This window comes from Phacochoerus africanus, chromosome 9 (genome assembly GCF_016906955.1).
Source record: "Phacochoerus africanus isolate WHEZ1 chromosome 9, ROS_Pafr_v1, whole genome shotgun sequence".
In the NCBI taxonomy this organism is placed as follows: Eukaryota; Metazoa; Chordata; class Mammalia; order Artiodactyla; family Suidae; genus Phacochoerus; species Phacochoerus africanus.
In genome coordinates, this window is record NC_062552.1 from 48471027 (window position 1) to 48492580 (window position 21554).

Below are 21554 nucleotides of genomic sequence, written 5' to 3' on the forward strand. Positions count from 1 at the left end.
CACCACGACGGGAACTCCCATTCTATTAATTTTAACGCATGTATAGATTCATGTAATCAGACACTCATCACTGCTGCTCCTTTATGGCCATGTGCCCCTCCACCCCTAATTCCATCTCCCACCCCAGCAACCACTGGCTTTCCTCCATTAGTATAGTTTAGTTCCTCCAAGAATGCTTTTTTTTTTTTTTTTGTCTTTTTAGGGCCGCACCCACAGCATATGGAAATCCCCAGGCTAGGAGTCTAATGGGAGCGGCAGCCGCTGGCCTACACTATAGCCACAGCAACCCCAGATCCAGTCCGCGTCTGTGACCTACACCACAGCTCACCGCAACACCAGATCCTTAACCCCACAGCAACCCCAGATCCAGTCCGAGTCTGTGACCTACACCACAGCTCACCGCAACACCAGATCCTTAACCCACTGATGGAGGTTACGGATGGAACCTGTGTCGTCATAGATGCTAGTCAGATTCATTTCCACTGAGGCACAATGGGAACTCCCAAGAATGCATTTTTTTTTTGTTGTTGTTGTTGTTTTTTGTTTTTGTTTTTTTTTCCCACTGTACAGCAAGGGGGTCAGGTTATCCTTACATGTATACATTACAATTACATTTTTTCCCCCACCCTTTCTTCTGTTGCAACATGAGTATCTAGACAAAGTTCTCAATGCTATTAGGTTGTTACTAATTTACAAGGAGATCCTGCTTGTAAATCTATTCTAAATTGTGTCTGATAAGCCCAAGCTCCCCATCCCTCCCACTCCCTCCCCCTCCCATCAGGCAGCCACAAGTCTCTTCTCCAAGTCCATGATTTTCTTTTCTAAGGAGATGTTCATTTGTGCTGGATATTAGATTCCAGTTATAAGTGATATCATATGGTATTTGTCTTTCAAGAATGCATTTTAATGAATCACACAGCATGGAACCTTTGGGGAGTGGCCTTTTTCATTCAGCATATCTTTGAGATTCATCCAAGCTGGTGAGGTTTCAAAGGGTTTGTTTTTTCATATCCGTCATATGGATGTTGAAGCACATTTAGGTTGTTACTAATTTGGGGCGATTATCAATAGAGTTGCTATAAACATCCACTTAGAGGATTTTGTATGAACAGAAATTTTCATTTCTCTAGATAAATACTCAAGAATGGGATTGTTGGGTCATATGGGGAGAATATGTTTTACTGTATATGAAACTGTCAAACTGTTTTCTGGAGCGGTTATGCTATTTTGCATTCCCACCAGCAAAGTATGAGAGAGCCAGCTGCTGTTTCCTCGTCTGCACTTGGGGTGTGTTTGTTTGTTTATTTGTTTATTGCCATCTCAGTGGCTGTTAAATGGAATACCACCTTGGTTTTAATTTGCTTTCCCTAATGGCTAGTGATGTTGGACATCTTTTCATGAACTTTTTGACTTTATCTTGGTCGTGTCTGTTTACCTCTTGCTCTTTTTTTTTTTTTTTTGTCTTTTTGCTATTTCTTGGGCCACTCCCGCGGCATATGGAGGTTCCCAGGCTAGGGGTCGAATCGGAGCTGTAGCCACTGGCCTACACCAGAGCCACAGCAACGCGGGATCCGAGCCGCGTCTGCAACCTACACCACAGCTCACGGCAACGCCGGATCATTAACCCACTTAGCAGGGGAAGGGACCAAACCCGCAACCTCATGGTTCCTAGTCGGATTCGTTAACCACTGCGCCACAACGGAAACTCCCAACTCTTGCTCATTTTTAAACTGGGTTTTAGTTTTCTCACTACTGAGTTCTTAAAAATAGATATTTCTTAAAATAACTATTTATTGACATATCATAAAATTCACCTATTTTAAGTGTACTTTTCAATGCATTTGGGTAACCCAGTTATAGAACACTGGCATCTCCCCAACACCATCCCTCATACCTATCTATCCTTACTTTTGAGTTTTGAGGATTCTTTATATCTTCTGGATATAAGTCCTTGGTTGGATATATGATTTGCAATATTTTCTAAATAAAGGGCTCTTGCCAGGAGAATGCTCTAAACAGGGGTCTGAGAGTAAGCTCCAATTCTTACAAATATTTTCCGAGTCCTGCAAAATATCTCCTTTTGTCTGGTTTTCATGCGGGTAGGTGGCCCATTCTGGAAATAATGAAGGCAACTCACCTGTGCTGTGAAAAAGGAACTCCAAGGAAGCCCTCAGGAGCCCCACCCCACAACTGGTGGGTGGTCAAAGAGGCCAAAGCTGCTTGCTCATCACAGAACTGTCCTGGGGCACCCAAGGGTGCAGATAGGCGGGTGGGCACAGGAGGTTCTGCACGGACGGGGCGCGAAGTGCAGGGCTCTCTGATGGCTCCATCTCGAAATCTCATTTTAAATTTTGTTATTTCTTTTACTTGTTATCAAGAGCCATTTCAAACACGTTTTATAGTAAAATAGGGTAACATCCTCCAAGTGTTTCTCATCTAGTCTCAACAATGATCAACTCATAGCCGATATTGTTTCAACTGACTCCAACTTTCCCCCCCGTCGTAAACTATGAGAACTCTTAAAAATACAAATACCACTATACTGAAATAATTAACAAGTACTTAATCGTGTCAAAATCTTGAGGCCTCGCTTTGAGAATGTGTTACAACCTCAGGCAGACGGTCCCGCGGTCCCCAGGCCAGGGGGATGGAGGAGACTCGCACTCACCGAGGAAGCCAGAGACAGAGATTCAGCCTCTATTCTTGCCCGTGGTCTGCCAGTACGGGCTACGGTTGACCAGGCGCGCAGCCGTCCTTGGGCTGCAGGGACCACAGAGGGAGGGGTGAGACCGCCGGCACAGCACACTAGGGCCCGCCGGTCCCTCTTCTCCCGGGCGGGCGAAACCCACAGCGGCGGGCGGGGCAGCGCCGGGGTTGGGGGCGGGGTTGGGGGCGGAGCAGCCTTGGCCGCACGCGCCGCGCCCGGGTCTCGCTTGGAGGGAGCGGGCTGCGTGTGCAGCCCAGTGGGGCGAGTCTGTCTTCGCCGCTGCCGCCGGGCTCCCGACGGTCTGGCTCCGCTCGTGCCGAACGCCCCACGCCGTCCGTCCCGTCCGCGCGGAGCCTCTGGTCAGAGCCAGCCCACCAACCATGGGCGCCCATCCGGGCAGAGTCCGAGTTGCTAGTCTCTCGCTGCTCCGGGTGCTACCGCTGCTGCTTCTGCTGCTGCCAGGTGCGGGCGCGGGTCGAGGGGGCACTGAGGGACGAGTACCTCGACCGAGCGGGGACTGGGGGTCCGAAGGGGTTGTGGTGTGGAGTGCGAGAAGGGGGGAGAAGGGCGCGGTGGCCGGTGGACTGGCTCCCGGCCGGCGGCGAGTTGGGGGGGGTGCGCGTTTCCCACTCGGTTTCCTCCTCTTTGAGAGACATTTGAGCGCGGACGGGAGGCGCGGGGAGGGCCTTCACAGGAGCCCTTCCTTCCCCGGCCCAGGGTACAGATTCGAGTCCCTGCCCTGCCCATCGTCCTGCTCCGCGCCCTGAGTGGGCGCGGAGTTCGTCCAGGCCGTGGATTCCGCCATCTGCATTCTGCCCACCCCCTCATTTTGCGAATAGATGGGAAAGCTGAGGCCAGAGATGGCTAAAGACTTGACCGGAGCCAGCTGGGGCAGAGGAGGGAGTCGCTTTGGGGGCGCCGGTCTCTCCTCGTCGTCTTGGCCTCTCTACGCTCCTGGCCGGCTGCTTTGAGACCCCTATAGCAGCGGAGCGCGCCTCTGTCCTCTGCCTGGTGTCTAAGAAGAACCTGCTAGGGAGAAGCCGGCCCTAACCCGCCGCCAAAAAGCCTGGGAGGGCTGGTAGATACCAAGGGGCGAGGGAGGAGGGATTTGGCAAGGCTGCTGGCGCTCTCTAGGTTGGGAGAGCGGTTGTGGCCCTGCACCCAGCGTTCTGTTTCTGTCCCCACCTCCCGCCCGGTGATCGGAGCACATCCCACTGGGCTCCCCTCCCGCCCCCCGTGGCCTCTCCTTTGTTTAGGGGGAGCGGGGAGAGGTCCATATCCCTAGAGAAGTGGGTTGGACTTCACCAAGGATTCCCCTCATCCTCTCCCCAGGTTGTGCCCAGATCTGTAAATGGGAAGCACCAAACAGCTGACTCAAGATGCCTGGGGTGTGGCTTATAAACAAAGAGGGTCCCCAAGGGTTTCTGAGAGGAAAGGGTCTTTGATCTGGCTGTGAAGACAGCAAGGGCAGGAACCATGGGAGCCATGCAGGTACCTGCTTCTAAGAGAGTTGGTGGCCAAACCCCTACAGGACCCTAGGTGGGAAGGAGAGCCCCAGTCCTGGGCCTCAGTCTCTCTCTGGCCCTGGGTGACCCCATGTTGCCTTGTCTTGAGAGTGGTCTGGTCACCTTGCCATCGTGGAAGCAGTGAGGTGCTGTACCCAGGCAGATGGCACTGGTATCACACACCTGCCCTGGAATAACAAAGAAGGTAAAGACAGCTCTTGAGCTATTACCATAGGCTAGCACTGAGCTAGGCACTTACTCATAACAGCTCTACAAGGTGGATACATTTATAATCTTTATTTCTACAGATGAAGAAACTGAGGTTCAGAGAGGTTAAGCCACATGCCTAAGCTCACACAGCTCACCAGCAGTTTGTCAGGATTTGCACCAGAGTGATCCAAATTCAGAGCCTGGGCTTATAACCATTCTGGTCCTCACTGAATGTGTGACCTCTTGGAATCCCTCCTCTCTTGGGTCTCAGTTTCTCAATCTGTAACTTGAAGGAGTGAGACTGCAAGTCTGGAGTTCCAGACAGAACCCCCAGCAGGTGGGAAGGAGGCTGTAGGTGGCTGTGAGGGAAAGTGATGACTTCCTCAGGATCTGACAGGGTTACTTCCCTCAGCGGCCAGCACCTCCGACGCTGAGCATCGTCTGTTTGAGCGGCTGTTTGAAGATTACAATGAGATCATCCGGCCAGTGGCCAATGTGTCTGACCCTGTGATCATCCAGTTTGAGGTGTCCATGTCTCAGCTGGTGAAAGTGGTGAGTGCCAGAGCCACAAGCCATGGTCGTGGGGTATGGAGCTTCTGGAACAGCCTTTCCCAGAATCAGTCTTGTTTTTGTAATTCAACATCTACTTTAATCTCTTTCTAGGATGAAGTAAACCAAATCATGGAGACCAACTTGTGGCTCAAGCAAGTGAGTGACCAGACCCTGAGCACTGCTGCCCCCTGGTGGTGACTACTTTATTTGCTGTCTGTGAACCAAGGGCCAAAGCCCCCACTTTGCTCCCAGGGACCCAGATCAGGGGTCCACTGGCTGGCTGAATTTTTTTCAGCCACACCCCGGTGGCCAGCACACAACACCTGTTCACTCTTACTGGTCCTCTCTCTTCTGCGGGGCTCGGGGGCTCTTGTGATCATTCAGGGGGATCATGTCAGGGACAGGGATAGGAGGGCTACTCCTGCTTCTGTGGGAAAGTTGTGTTTTGATTTTCCCTTTCCGTTGCCCAACTGGGAGTGAGGATGCCTGAGAGGGAAAATGGCTGCTTCCCCCCACAGCCTGCAGGACAGAATGCAAACATCCCTTCCATGGAGAAGGGACCATTCCAGGCCACAGTAAGCTCTGATCAAGGACCACTGTGGTTTTCTGAGAAAGAAAAGAGGGGAGGCTTCTGGGAGGTAAAGGAGGAGGACGGGCAGCCACCAAGTTCACTTCCAGGGTCCTGAGGCATCTGCTTAGCTACACCTCAGTTGCTTCCCCCCCAAAAAAAGCCACCTCCCCTGTCAATGACAGTGCATGGGGGCTTCCAACTAGCCATGAGCCATGGTACACCACCCAGCCCCTGACCACCGGTAAGGATGAGGCACCCCAGTGCTTGGCTTCACCTGCTCACCTTGTTGGAAGCCTGTCTTCCCAGTGGTCTGTGGCCAGCTCGCCTGGGGATGCCTGGGTCCCCAGAGCCCCTCTTCAGGCCCTCTGCCTCCAGAGGAAGGGGGAAAAGAGCGGGGATGGGTGGCACTGGCCCCAGAGCAGTCACACAGGCCTACAGTGACCGCAGAGCCAACCAGGATGCCTTCCTGGAGGGGCACGCTCCCTGGAGGTCCCTACGCCCACAGCCGGATACTCCAGTGTGGACTTCAGCTGGTCTGTCTCTTCCTGGACTTGGGGTCACATGCACTGCTTTGCAGCCCCTTGGAAGGACTACAGGGTCCAGGCCCTCAAGTCACAGATGACAGATTGCAGCCTGGAAAGAGACACCTCCATGCTCACACACAATGGGGCTGGCCTGGGCCTGGAGTGTCTAGGGTGGGCCTCTTCCTCTTGCTAAAAACTCATCCTTAAGTCAGAATCCTATGCCGTGTGTTGTTGCTGGGAGGGTGGGAGCAAGGGTTCTGGATTTTGCTGTTTAGATTGAGGCCAAAGAATTCAGCTTCCCCTTGTTCTCCTCAGGGAGCCTTTGTGCAGAGGTGGACAGATAACTCACTGGCCTAAGGGTGATCCTTCCACTGGCCCAGCCAACTCAGCACTCAGCTCATGAAGCCTTCCTTCCCGGGAGGCTGGTAGGCGTGACACCCATTCCGCTCTGGGGCTCCCATCCCTCCAGCCTTATCTCTCAGTCCTCAGGTGCTCCGGATTCAGATCTCCCAGCCTCTGCACCCAGACACTCCTTGGGCTGGTGGGATCATGGCTCCTTCCCCAGAACCCTTCAGAGGCCTTCCCTGCTTAACCAGGAGGTGGACAGCGGTTCCGTGTGTCTTTAGTGCTGTTACTGGGGCTTCACGGCATGTCTGAGCCATTTCAGGGCCATAAGCAGCAGGAGCTTAAGGCAGGGACCCAGACTTGGCACTGAAAATGACTGGAGAAAGCCAGATAAGGGCTGGGCCCATCCCAATCACAGAGGCAGTGGCTCCTGTCAGCCAGGAGGCAGCCTGCACACTCAACCCAGTGCTGTCTCCCCCACAAGCACCCACATGACAAAGTGGGCCAATGTGGTCTGGGTCAAGGAGGTGGCTGTGACATACCGCAGAGGCGGGGAGGTCAGCAGGGTGGGTGGTGTCATGAGAAGCAACACCATGCTGGCTCTTCCGCTGCCCTCTCCCCCCCAGATCTGGAATGACTACAAGCTGAAGTGGAACCCCTCCGACTATGATGGGGCGGAGTTCATGCGTGTCCCTGCGCAGAAGATCTGGAAGCCAGACATTGTGCTATATAACAAGTAAGGTGCTTGGTGGCCCCCACCCTCTCAGGGCTGTCAGCCTGGACCCGGGTCCTTGGACTGCTGTGCTCTATAGCCCAGCCTTCCCGGGACCTTTGCCAAGAGGGCTTCATTTGGTTCATTCCACAGGTATTTATTGAGCATCTACTCTATGCCAGGTGCCAGAGGTACAGTGGCACAAAATAGATGCCCCCTCCCTTTGCCTCTAGGAGTTGACCAGGCACCAGGAAAGGCAGGCCTGAGTTACGGTGCCCAAATATGCTAGTACAGACTGGAGGAAGGGTGAGGAAGGCAATCCAGGTGTGTGTGTTGTGGGGTAGGGGGGTGTATCACTAAGGCCCTCCCTGGGACCTGACCTTCCCTGTAAGCTGGGTGCCGTCCCCCCCTCCCTCCCCCCCGGGTTAGGACACAGGCAAGCTTCATTCTTCTACCTTCCTGATGAATGCTCCCTGCCCCTGCCCGATGCTGCCTGTGTGCCTCTGCCCACCAGCTGTAGAAAGCCTCCCCTCTTTCTTGCAAAGGTTCTTCCTCTGCCGGTGTGAATTTGCCCATCGCGGTAACTGCAAAACCTGCCTCTCTTCCCTAAGCCCACACAAACCTGACATGTTTAACCTCTGTTATTAGGCAAGTGTAATCTTAATTGATGTTTTACAGTATATACCAGTTTGTTCTCTAGTATTAGAAAGCTTCATTTTTGCACCTGTGCTTTATCTCTGGCATTATAATGTCTTAAAAAACCATTAAGTTGGAGTTCCTGTCATGGCTCTGTGGTTAATGAACCCTGCTAGTATCCATGAGGATGCAGGTTTGATCCCTGGCCTCACTCAGTGGGTTTAGGATCCAGTGTTTGCATAAGCTGTGGTGTAGGTCGCAGATGCGGCTTGGATCCCACATGGCTGTGGCTGTGGTGTAGGCCAGTTGCTACAGTTCTGATTTGGCCCCTAGCCTAGGAACCTCCATATGCCGTGAGTGTGGCCCTAAAAAGACAAAAAAAACAAACAAACAAAATAAAAATCCACATTAAGCCTATTTCAGCAAAACTCTTCATATAGAATTAACCTAATCTGATTTTAATGAATAAAACCATTCTGTGTTTAGGTTTTTATGCTCTGTTAGTACAAATTAATGTTTCGCTATTAGTATTGGGACTAGAGATGCTATGTTTTTTGGCTGAATCCCACTTTTTAGGCACTGGCTAAAAGAACCATTCCAAAGATGGTCCATGTTTCATTTATTGCTTTCCCAAGAAAAGACAGCATTCATAAATATGTTTCTTTCATGCAGTTTGTAAATTGGTCCTTAAAGAACTGAGACAGAAGATAAATTACACTGGCTTGCAGAATATGAACCATCCTAGGAATCTCCTGGTCCAAAGGCTCTCAGGGAGCCGGGCAGGGTGGTGAGAATTTTTGCTAAGCTAAAATTAAGAAAGGGGGCACAGATTTTAATCTTACGATTTGAATTTCATAGCTGCTTTTTTGCTGGCAATCTTGGGTGAACAGCTGGAGTACTGTAGGATGTATGCTTTTAACACTACTGAGAGACATGGTGAAATGCTTCAAATCGGATGTGGAGAGGAACAAATATCCTAAGGAATTTCCTTGGAATCTGAAGCTGAAAATAACATTTACAGAAAATCATCCAAGTCTTCTCTCCTTGTTAAAACTTTGGTTTCTCAGGACTGAACCTCTGGTGAGAGTTTCTCCTTGATTTTTTTTTTTTTTTTTTTTGGTCTTCTGAAGTTCATTCTTTAGTAGAATCCTCAGGAAGTGTTCTTGGACACAATATAGCGTAAGTTCTCACAAGTTCATAATTGACTGTAGCCTTTTCAGGCAATTCTTTTAGGTCATTTTCGCTGATATAAAATCTTTGGCTCCTATTTCCCTTCTATGAAAATCTTTAAAATGCTGACTCATGGTGACAACTAATGTCAATCGAATATTCTTTTTCTTGTAAAATCTGGTGACTTTGGCAAGAGAAAGGAAGCTCTAGTAATAAGTGTGCCAGGACCACAGATGTAAACCAGCACTGTCCTGGTTTAAATTGGGATGCAGAGTCAGCTTGTTTTTAAGTGGGTTGTTCTTTTTCTTGGGTAACCCAAAGATATTTTTTTCTTTTATCTTTAGAATCTAGTTTTTTACTCTGTACCAGATACATAATAAGCCTTCTTTTCATTCCAGTAAATGTTTTGTGAATCAGAGTTTTTAAGATTTGTTCTATTGCTTTATCTCTCCAGCAACTTCATTTTCACATATATTGGAACTTCTTTACCTATAGTCTATGTTATTTTCTCTCAAATTCTTTTTTGTCACTTTTTTAAAATAATTTTTTTCTTTCTGTTTTTTTATTCCCATCACTACACTTTCCATGGTGTCTGCTTAATGTAATGTTTTAGCTCAGTCTTTATTTTATTTTTTGTCTTTTTAGAGCCACACCCATGGCACATGGGAGTTCTCAGGCTAGGGGTCAATTGGAGCTATAGCTTCTGGCCTACACCACAGCCACAGCAACGTGGGATCCGAGCCACATCTGTGACCTACACCACAGCTCACAGCATCACCGGATCCTTAACCCACTGCGTGAGGCCAGGGGTCGAATCCACAACCTCATGGTTCCTAGTTGGAACCATGTTTCCGCTGCACCACGATGGGAACTCCTAGTCTTTATTTCTAAAATGAGATGTTTAAAATTTCATTTTTTCCTATTCTTTCCTAAGATCTGCCAGCTCTTTAGTCATCCTCCCACTGCTAACCCAAATTATTTCTTAACGTTTCTGATTTATGCTGCTCTTTTACAGTTGTAAAAGATTGCTTAGTTTCCTTTAGTTTAATTTGAAATATCAGATTGTCGGTTTCATTTGCTCTGTGGCTCTATTTTTGTGATGTGCACTTACCTGCTTGTGTGTTATTCAATTATTTTTGATATGTTTCTTATGTTAAGATGGGGTTCAGGCTAACCCTTTTTTTTTTGGTTGCTCTTGGTTCAATAGATGGTCTTTGCTGTACTTTTAAGATGGGCTCCCCAGGGATGGGGGTGGTGGGGGGAATAAGTAGGGGTGGGACCCTTGTGTTACTTACTTGGGAGTTCCCTTGAAGCATTAAAATGCTCTGCGTGGACACCTCCGAAGCCCAAGACCTGCGCCTTCTAGACAACTGCTTCTCTAGTTTCTGAACGTCTTCTCAGCCTGTCTCCCACCCTGTTCAATTTGGATCCTACCCTAGGCAGCTTTGCTCGGGGTGGGTCTCTGTCCTCTAGAGAGCAGTTTGGAAGGGTGGGTCTTTCTGAGCTTGAGAGCCCACACCAGCCCAGACCGCTCTGCAGGCCTCGGGGGACGCCCATCTGTCCTCTCCCACAAACTGGAACCTGTGGCGCCCTCCCTGTTTCGGTGTTCCCTTTGCTCAGGATATGACACAAATGCAGACGTTTGTGGGTTTTTGCTTTTTGGTTTTGGTTGCCCCAAGGCGTATGGAGATCTCAGGCCAGGGATCAGATCTGAGCCACAGTTGTGACCTAAGCTGCAATCGTGACAATGCCGGATCCTTAACCCACTGTGCCAGGCCAGGGATCAAACCTATGTCCCAATGCTCTCAAGATACTGCCGATCCCGTTGCGCCACAGCGGGAACCCTAAGGTCTTCTTTTTTCAAGGGCGGATACTTCTTGATGATTCTATCTGGGGATCTCAAGATAAGAGAACTCAGCTTGGCCACCTCCACAGCAGCTAATCCCACAAGAATCCCATGTAGGGCCTGCTGCTGGTGGTGACTCAACCCCACACTCTCGTATCTGGGGTGCATGGGGTTCTCCATAGCCTAACTTTGCAGACGTTGTGGACAGCGCTTTTTTTGTTTTGTTTTGTTTTTTCTTTTGCTATCTTGTTGCCATAGATTGCCCTATTTTTCTGAGGAAATGTGGAGAGATTAAAGAAACGGAAGCCAGAGTTCCTGCTGTGGCTCAGTGGTTAACGAACCTGAGTTGAATCCATGAGGACATGGGTTCAATCCCTGGCCTCATTTGGTGGATTAAAGATCCGACGTTGCTGTGGCTGTGGTGTTGGTCAGCAGCTGCAGCTCCGATTGGCCCCCTAGCATGGAACCTCCATGTGCAGCTGGTGTGGCCCTAAAAAGCGAAAGAAAGAAAGAGAAAGAGAAAGAGAAAGAGAGAGAGAGAGAGAAGAGAAAAAGAAAGAAAGAAAGAAAGAAACAGATGCTATTATATCTTTCTCACATCATCACCCTCGCTCAGATGCCCCCTGCTCATCATCTGAACCGTCCCTGCCTCCTCCTCTTTTAATCAACTCACACGGTTCAGCAACACACTGGCTTTGACCTTCCCCCCCTCTGCTGACCCTCATCTCTTAGGCACCCACGGGGTAAGATCATTTGTTTTCCGGTCATTCATTCAGTCAACTAATGCTTACCAAGTGCGCTCTGTGTGGCTGGGGCCGTGCCAGGCCCCAGTCCCCGGCGAGGTCTTCATCTTCTGTCTCCCAGTGGCAGAGCTAGGCTGCTGACACTGCCGCCAGCAGGCCTCCTGGTCTGGGCAGACACAACCCGGGGCTCTGTAGGCAGCAGCCACAGTACCAGGAACCCTGGAAAATAGCAGAAATGCACACCAGCAACCAAGGTAAGCTGATCTCTGGTGTTTGGCCTTTTGGACACACACTTGATGACTCAGGTTCAAGGCTCAGCCACCAGCTGTCTGTTGGATCCTGAGCAGGTGGGTCCTGCTCTCTGACCTTCAGATTCCTCTTCAGTAAAAGGAGGGGATCAGACTAGATAGACTGTTCTGTGAAGGGCTGGGGAGTAATTCTTATAAGTTTTGTGGGCCTTGTGGACTCTTGTCACGGCTGCTCAGCCCTGCCCTCATAGTTCAAAAGTAGCCCTAGACAGTGGACACCAAAAAGGTTTGCACCAGTCAGCATTTATTTACAGAAATAGGGGCCAGGCTGGTGAACCATGATTTGCCAACTCCTGGACCAGACCCTGGGCTCTGAAGGTCTATTTTGTTGATCCATGATGCTATCAGGAAGGTTGTTCTGGCAGCCTCTGCCTTTCCCAGGGTGCCCTCAGCCCTCTGTCTGGTGTGGGCCAGTCTCCCGGACCTCCTCAGGGCCAAACGTACTCAAGTCCATTCGGGGCTGTGCGGGTCCCCCCTGACCCCGCATCCCCCTCTCATAGCCCTCCTTTCTTCTGGGGCCAGGAGCTGGGATTCATCTTCCTGTGGGAAACTGGGGGCCCAGAAGGAGAAAAGTGGGCCAACGAGTGTATAACCCAGCAGGGCACCTTTGCAGCAACCCAGGCGGCTGGAGTAAAGGCAGGCAGTGGATTTGGCACCTCGTCTTCACGTGTAATCACTGTCCTGCTCCATAGACACCACGTGAGGGTGGGAGGCCCTGAAACGTCCCCTTCTGTTTTCACACAGTTCTGTCCAGGAACAAGAAGACAGGATATCCCTAAACATTTAGGTTGTCATCTTTTTCCGCTCTTCAGGCAAATGGGTTCGGGGATGGTTCCCTTTAGGACATGAACACCTTCACAGGCTGACCCAGCGAAATGTCAAGAGCCTTCACTGGGCGGCAAGGCCATTGTCACAAGGAGAGACAGGCTTCACTCTCAGAGGCGAGACCGGACAGGGTGTTGAGTTGGTCACCAGCAAATCTTCCATTGCACAAACCAGCTGATAAATACCAACAGACCAGTCCTAGGAATCACGTATATCTCTGCATAGAAAGAAAGTCAGGGGTTCCTGTGGTGACTCAGTGGGTTAAAAGATCCCTCATCCTAGTCCATAAGGATGTGGGTTCCATCCCTGGCCTCGCTCAGCAGGTTAAAGGATCCGTCATTGCCACAAGCTGTAGTGTAGGTCACAGACGTGGCCCATATCTGTTGTTGCCTTGGCTGTGGCTGTGGTGTAGGCTGGCAGCTGCAGCTCCAATTTGACCCCTAGCCTGGGAACTTCTGCAAAAGTGGCAAGAAAAAAAAGAAATAGGGAGGGAGGCCAGGGTGCACATAGCTAAAAGGAAGGGAGAAGGAACACGGGGAGAAAATGGGGAAAGACAGGAACACAGATGGCAAAGGGACCTGTCTTACTGGACTTGAAAGACAAGGAATCAGAAAACATGGGTTATTCCCTCTAATGCAGTGCAGGGAAGAATGGGGAGTGTGGCGAACAGCAGAATCAGGATCCAGAGGCAGGACCTGTTACTAGACCCATCAAACTGGCTCAGATGAATGGGAGTGGGCTCCACAGTGGTCTTTGCAGCCCCTTCCAGGTCCACAGTCTGGTTTCACATACATGTGTGTCACACACTGGGCACCCAATGGAGACAGAATGAGGAGGCATTAACAAGTGCCAAACCACAGAGACGGCAAGTGGCAAACATCCCCAAAGCTCTTGTAAACACCTGCCTCCGGATGACCTCTTGCATTGATTTCTGTTATTTCTTTAATGAAAGGAGAAAACCATCTCTGGCACTGGGTGTGTCTCAATAAATATCAAGTTGGGAGTTTACGGTGTGGAATGAACCAGTAGCATCCCCCTGGGTGATGACTATGACAGGGTGGTGGGGGGCGGGGGTCCTAAGCCCCAGTATCCCCACCGGCACATGGGGTGGGGAACGGGGCGACCTTTCACGGCACTTCGAGCTCTCATATTCCACAGTCTGACAAATCGTGACTTGCTGTGTACCTGCTGGTGGTGTGAGAAGCTGGACTTGACGACCACTGGTAACGACCTGTGTGCCACAGTCCTCCTCTTTGTCCTTGCAGCGCTGTGGGGGACTTCCAGGTGGACGACAAGACCAAAGCGTTACTCAAGTACACGGGGGAAGTGACCTGGATCCCCCCGGCCATCTTTAAGAGCTCGTGCAAAATCGACGTGACCTACTTCCCATTTGATTACCAGAACTGCACCATGAAGTTCGGCTCGTGGTCCTACGACAAGGCAAAAATCGACCTGGTCCTGATCGGCTCCTCCATGAACCTCAAGGACTACTGGGAGAGCGGCGAGTGGGCCATCATCAAAGCCCCCGGCTACAAACACGACATCAAGTACAACTGCTGCGAGGAGATCTACCCGGACATCACGTACTCACTGTACATCCGGCGCCTGCCTCTGTTCTACACCATCAACCTCATCATCCCCTGCCTGCTCATCTCCTTCCTGACCGTGCTTGTCTTCTACCTGCCCTCCGACTGCGGCGAGAAGGTGACCCTCTGCATCTCGGTCCTCCTCTCCTTGACCGTGTTTCTCCTGGTGATCACCGAGACCATCCCGTCCACGTCACTGGTGATCCCCCTGATCGGCGAGTATCTCCTGTTCACCATGATTTTTGTAACCCTGTCCATCGTCATCACTGTGTTCGTGCTCAACGTGCACTACAGGACCCCAACCACGCACACGATGCCCACATGGGTGAAGACTGTATTCCTGGACCTGCTCCCCAGGGTCATGTTCATGACCAGGCCAGTGAGCACCGAGGGTAACGCTCCGAAGCCCAGACCCTTCCATAGCGCTGAGCTCTCAAACCTGAACTGCTTCAACCGTACCGAGTCCAAGGGCTGCAAGGAAGGCTACCCCTGTCAGGACGGGCTGTGTGGCTACTGCCACCACCGCCGGGTAAAAATCTCAAATTTCAGTGCCAACCTCACGAGGAGCTCCAGTTCTGAATCTGTTGACGCCGTGCTGTCCCTCTCTGCGCTGTCGCCGGAAATTAAAGAAGCTATCCAAAGTGTCAGGTACATTGCTGAAAATATGAAAGCGCAAAATGAAGCCAAAGAGGTAAGGATATGTCTCTTATGACATCGGTCATTCATTCATTCAACAAACATTTACTGGGTCCATATGGGCAAGGCTTAGGGTGGGGTTAAGGAATTAGACTGGCATCAGTGGCTTGTGTTTAGACCAGCTCCTCCTCCTTTTTTTTTTTTAAAGCATTTTGGTTTGGTTTCTTCCCACGTTGAATTAGGGTGTTTTAAGTTACTTTTGTCAGTGTTCTCGTTACCAGTTATATGTTCTTGGATGTGCTGCCCCACCTCTATGGGTCTGTCTGCTCACCTGTAAAATGGGATGCTAAAGCTTGTGAGGTGTGCCCTGCATGTAGCTACTGGCCTGCCCCCGTCTGGGCTGTGGGAACACCTGATGCCCTGAGTGGATTCGGATGTTGGCTGCAAAGGGCAAGAGGCCAGATGATCTCCAGTCAGTATTGATCAGCTGCTGACATTTTAAACGTCACGTCATCCCCTTGCCCAATTTAAGTGGGCATAAAGGACAAGTCTCTTAAGTGTACAGCTCAGTGGATTTTCACACTATGTGTATACCCGTCAACTATGATCTAGGGAAAGATATAGAGTGTTTCCAGTGCCTGAGAAAGTTCCCTTGTGCGCCCCCCCTGCTCCCCACCCCCGCCAGTGCCTCCTCCCCCTCCTCCTTCCTCAGTAACCACTGATCCTGACCTCTTTTACATGGAGTAGTTTTACCCCCTCTTGAACTTCCTATGAATGGAATTGCATAGTAAAAACTCTTTCATATCTGACTTCTTTCATTCAACAAAATGTCTAAGGTTTATTCTTTTGGATCATTTTTATTAGTGCTCAATATTCTGCAATATGACAACATTGCCCTCTGTTTTTTTCATTCTACAGTTGTTGGACACTTGTTCGTTTCTATTCGGGGCTATTAAGAATAAAGCTGCCATAAAGATTCTTCTACATGTCGTTTGGTGAATATATATGCTCATTTCTCATGGATACATACGTAGTAGTGGAATTGCTAGATCACTGGAGAGAAGCACGTTTCACTTTAGTGGACACTGCGAGGTTTCCAAAGGGTTTGAGCTGATTGACACGCCCCCAGGGCAAGATTTGAGAGTTTCAGCAGCTACGCTACGCATCCTCATCCTCGCCAACGTGGGTGAAGGGGCATCTCTCACTTTTAATTAGCACGTCCCTGTGGAGTAGTGATTAGGGCTCTTTTTCATATGCTTACTGGCCATTTGGATATCTTCTTTCATGAAATAGCTATTCAAACTCTTGCCCGTGTCTTTGTAACTGGGCGAACTATTTCCTCCAAAAATCTCATGCTAGAATTAGTGACAGGGATTAATAATGGGGAAGTTTTACACTTCTGGGTTTGGCTGCTCCCACCTTGTTTCCCTCCAGGGTTTCCAGAATCACGTTCAATAATGCTGTAAGAAGCTCTGCTTTAAATTTAACTGGCTCTGCCTTAAGTTGCTTATTAGCAAAGAGCTAATTAGCAGATAATTTCAGCTTCTGATGCACTGTAGGTAATTAACATTGGGAGGGAATGTCTGGAGCCTCTTTCATTCTGCTGTGAATGGCCTACCAAAGTGGGAGACACAGGAGGGAGACAGCTGCCCTGTGTCTTCGTCCCACCCTCTGAGCAACTATGAGCCTTGTGACTATAACAATGTAAAATCTCCCGCTGATGCCAGCAATTTAACCAGGAAGTCAGGCACTTCTTTAAATTCAGTAGAAGCAGTTGTTGGACTTTAAGGAAATGGTTGGGAAAATCTCTCATTTGTCTGCCACTAATCACTTCTGCAGATTATTCTCTACTGTTTCTTGATCCACTTTCTAAATGATCACTTCTTTTAAGTTCATGACAATTTGCTAAAGACTGAGCTCTAAGTACCCATAGTCTTTGTCAGGCTCTTCAAAACTGTCTTTATTCCAAAAAATCATTTACTGGGCACCATACAGAATGTTAGAGCTTCCCAAGAGTTTTGGTTAGTGTTAGATTTCCACAAGACATGTGATGGAGACAGACATTTTTCTAAAAATGTTACTGAAAGAGGTATCATAGGTGACATGCCAGGAAGGTAAATGAGAAATGAGTGAACGGCCTGACTGTGGTCAACTACAGGAACATGGTTCATCTCGAGTGGCAGCCACCACTCACCTCTGGTCATCTGTTTGTTACCTTGGGGGAATGTGGCCCCACTGTTGTTAGATCCTCCAGTTTTTCCAGAGAAAGCAGAAATGAGGACCACAGGCCAGTGGGTTGCACCTGTTTATGAAAGGGTGACAAGTCTTAGAATAAAGAGGCCTACTCAGTCTGAAGAATTCCTTCTTTTTCTCTTACTGAGTGACTGACATGCTTCTAAAACCATTTTCCAAGAATATTTTTAATTTCCTAATTCTCTGGCTCCCTCTTAGCTGGTTTTAACTGTCCTGGGCTCTCAGGAACTTGGACTAAACAGGCTCAGTTCTCCCAGAGCCATCTCCCAAGCATGCTGAAAGCCTGTGAACAACCATCCCTGGACACACTGGGTCCTAAAGGGACAGAAGTGTCATTGTGTCACCTGCCTTGGCTGTTGTTTGTGTTTGTGTTGGTCATCCCCACTTGCTCACACTTGGTCTTATTAGTGAAGACTTTAACAAATACTGTAAGTTCAGATAGGGCTAGGATTGAGTTACAAGTTAGAGAACTAAGTAGGGAGCTTGTGATCCCACATTAATAGTCTCTGTTGATGGTTCTGATAGCTGATCATTCCAAGGTTGGTTCCTCTGTAGGAGTTGCTCCTGAAGTCTGAGAGATGTGCATAGAGCAGAGCCATGATCTTCTTCTGATCATATCCTGAGACAACTTGTTTTCTATTTGGTGGAAATTTACAAAGAAATATATATATGTATGTATATCTGTTATTTCATTCATTCCAACCAGAGTCTGACTTTTCATTGATGATTTATTTCCATGTGTTGTAATGACTGTTTTATGAGGGTTAGCTACATTTTGGTCATTTTATTTCATGTTTTCCATTCACTTTTTTTGTGCCTTCACTTTAAAGAGAAAGTTTAGCTGGATACAAAATTCTAGGGTTGAAGTTGTTTTCCTTACATACTTAAAAAATAATACTCCCTGGCCTTTTTGCCAGTGTCATTTTTCAGTGTCATTTCAGAGAAGTTTTAAGGTAACCCAAGTGTTGTTCTTTTCCTTTCTGGTGCCATAGGAAAGGGCCTCACTCTTCTGTTTCTTTCTGGGACTGTATTTACCCCTGCCAGTCACCGAAGCTCTTGAGGTCTTTATTGCTACTTTTCACCCTTGTATTTCCACTTGATTCTTCTATAACAGCTTGTTCACACTTCATGTTTGCAATATTCTCTCCTAGAGAATATCATGTTTGGTTTAGATCCTCAGCTTATCTGTTCCATGAATTTTCTTTCAAATACCTAATGTTGTGTATTGGGGGCCTATAAACTCACTTTCTCTGGGGGTGTCAGCCATCCTTCCTGAATTGTGTTGGAGGGAGGGGCGCAAACCCAGGCTCCATAAGGCAGAGGACCTGCAGGGCCACAAACAGGGCCGGACCCTCCTTCAGGGGTGCTTCCTCCCCTCCAGGGACTTCTCTTGACCTCCCACCAGGCTCTGATCTCCTCCATGTTCCTTTCATTCAACTCGGTTGCTTGTCTTTGATGTGGGGCAGCAAGGAGGGAAACATCAGGCTCCACCAGTCAATGGGCACCCGCTCTGCACCTTGGCCAGGTGCTGCTTTGCCTCCAAGTGACCCTGCCTGCATCTCTGGGCTGGGAGTGGCAGGCTGGAAAGAGACACAGTGTTAGGGTAGAAGAGAACACAGCTCCAAAGTCCTCCCCTGTGCGTCCCTCCAAGACCCTCCTCCTGCTCCTCCAACCCCTCTGCTTGTGTTTGCCAGGCGACATTTCCCATCTTTAAAGCATGGTCTCCTCTTATTTCTGGGACAGTTCCAGAGTTGGACTGGCAGAGGGAGCCAGGCGCTTGGGCTAGTTCACCATTTTGCCTAATATTCATCTACTTGAACTCATAAGTGCCAAAGCTGGAGTTCCCATTGTGGCTCAGTGGGTCAAGAATCCAACATAGTGTCCATGAGGATGCAGGTTCAATCCCTGACCTCACTCAGTGGGTTAAGGATCTGATGTTGCCACGAGCTGCAGTGTAGGTTGCAGATGCAGCTCAGATCTTGCATTGCTGTGGGGGATAGGCTGCAGCTGCAGCTTTGATTCAGCCCCTGGCCTGGGAACTTGCACATGCCACAGGCACGGCTGTAAAAAGAAAAAGTGCCCAAGTTTCCAGAGAATGGCCAATATCATTGTGACTTAAATACCCAGAGTTAGACAGAAAATTAACTTTCACCCAGCTCTGTTTGCAGGATGACCTGTATGCGTGTGTAAGACTCAAGTCTCATCTTTGCTGTCCAGGATAAAACCATGTGAATTGTTTCAGAGGGAGATTTATACTTGGTTAATGGTTATTTTAAAAGCCAATATTTGGAGTTCCTGTCATGGCTCAGTGGTTAAGGAATCCGACTAGGAACCATGAGGTTGGGGGTTCAATCCCTGGCCTTGCTCAGTAGGTTAAGGATCCGGTGTTGCTGTGAGCTGTGGTATAGGTTGCAGACGCGGCTTGGATCCCCCGTTGCTGTGGCTCTGGTGTAGGCCAGTGGCTACGACTCCAATTCAACCCCCAGCCTGGGAACCTCCATATGCCGTGGGACCCTAGAAAAGGCAAAAAAAAAGACAAAAAAAAGAGCCAATATTAATATCCAAAGGTATTATTCACTAAGGACCCTGTGCCAAGCATGTATTTCATTTCATCCTTATAACAACTGTCTGAGGTAGATACTGTTCTCATCCCCTTTTTACCCATAAGGAAACTGAGGCTAAAAGGGGTCACTTAATTTACCCAGATTCTTACACCTAGAAAGGAACATGAGCCAGGATTATAATGAGTCTCCATTTTCCTACCCCACTGCCTCCTAGAGTCTTAGGAGGTTTAGCCAGTGGCTGGGGGTGGGGTGGGGGTGTTGGTAGGAATCACAGGGTCTATTGCATATTTGAAGCTTTTATAAACCAAAGTCTTAGGAATTTATATAAAGCATCTTGTGACAAATAGGGCATTATAGTTCTAATCCATTGACTTCTCAGTGTCATCAAGAGGACACATTTACTCAGGCTCATAATGGTGAAATAAAAACCCTGTCTCCCAGCCCTATTTCAGTGCACTTAATTAAATTACTAAATCACATGCTGCCTCTTTATTATGTGATTATTTCTTCAAATCAGTTGATTCATGGGTTCTCTTTTTCCTCAATTCAATTATGGTTTCCTTGCTTTCTGAGTTGTCTAGGAGTATAATTAATGTACAATTCTTCTTCCTATTTCAGGCCTAAATTGAAGCTCTATTATATGCAATTAGTCTCGCTCTTTCTTCCATCTTCTACTTTATTGCCAGAAATTATTTCTGATGTTCAACCTGTTCTCTAATTCTACAGAAATTCCGTGATACTTTGCCCGTATAATTGAAGATAATAGTTGGCTAGTTGGGCATTGTGGAGCTGGGGGCAGTGGAAAAGAAAGAGAGATGATGGGCTTGCCCCGATGTGCTCCTTTCATGGCAAAAGGAAATTAGTATCTAGAACGGGATATGAGCTAGTACTTTGAAATAGCGGGAAATGATGTTGGATTGCATCAGCTTTTGCAACAAAGGCCCAGGATCCTCCTCCAGAGGCATCAGTCAAGTAACTAGTTTTAACTAACTTTATAAATTGGAATTCAATGTAGGGGGGGAAAAAAAAAGGTGGTTATGTATACATTAAGAAATTTCTGATTTAAAGCAGATGTACCATAACAGATATTTTATTCCTAGTTTTTCTAGTGCACAAAAAAGATCTTGAGAATTGTAGATTTCCTCAGACTACATGAATTAGGAAAAAAAAGTTCTTTGGCATATTGATGGCAGGATGGCTTCTCCTACAGAAACATGTTTATTAAATATTCGATATTGAAAATGTGTTTACTTTGTCTTTTTCTTCCTGCTTTTCTTCCTCTTTCATGATCTTTGCTTTTGTCTTTCAGATTCAAGACGATTGGAAGTATGTTGCCATGGTGATTGATCGTATTTTCCTGTGGGTTTTCATCCTGGTGTGCATTTTAGGGACAGCAGGATTGTTTCTGCAACCCCTGATGGCCAGGGATGATGCATAAGCACTAAGCTCAGCACATAAGCCTGAGCTTACTTATGTGTGTGTTGGGGGAAGGAGGCTCTTTTTAATTGTATTTTTTATTGGGGTAAAATACACTTAGCATAAAGTTTATCATCTTAACCATGCTTAAGTGCACAGTTCAGTGCTATTCAATACATTCACCTTGTTGTGTAACCATGATCCCCATCCATCCCCGTAACTCTTTCATTTTGTAAAACTGAAACTCTAGACCAATTAAAGTAACTCACCATTCTCCCCTCCCTGCCAGCAACCACTATTATACTTTGTCTTTCTGATTTTGACGATTCTAAGTACCACATACAGGTGAGATCATACAGTATTTGTCTTTATGTGACTGGCCTAGTTCACTTTGCATAATGTTCTCAAGGTTCATCCATGTTGTAACATATGGCGGAATTTCCTT

General features: G+C 48.3%; 1 protein-coding gene across 1 annotated transcript; it reads left to right on the plus strand.

Moving 5' to 3' along the window:
• Window positions 1–2922: 2922 nt before the first annotated feature.
• On the plus strand, window positions 2923–21499 carry CHRNA3 (cholinergic receptor nicotinic alpha 3 subunit). The gene is made up of 6 exons (XM_047796698.1): window positions 2923–3169; window positions 4835–4974; window positions 5086–5130; window positions 7041–7150; window positions 13920–14931; window positions 21003–21499. Exons 1-6 carry the CDS (start codon window positions 3088–3090, stop codon window positions 21129–21131), a joined length of 1518 nt encoding a protein of 505 aa, XP_047652654.1. The 5' UTR covers window positions 2923–3087; the 3' UTR covers window positions 21132–21499.
• Window positions 21500–21554: the final 55 nt, after the last annotated feature.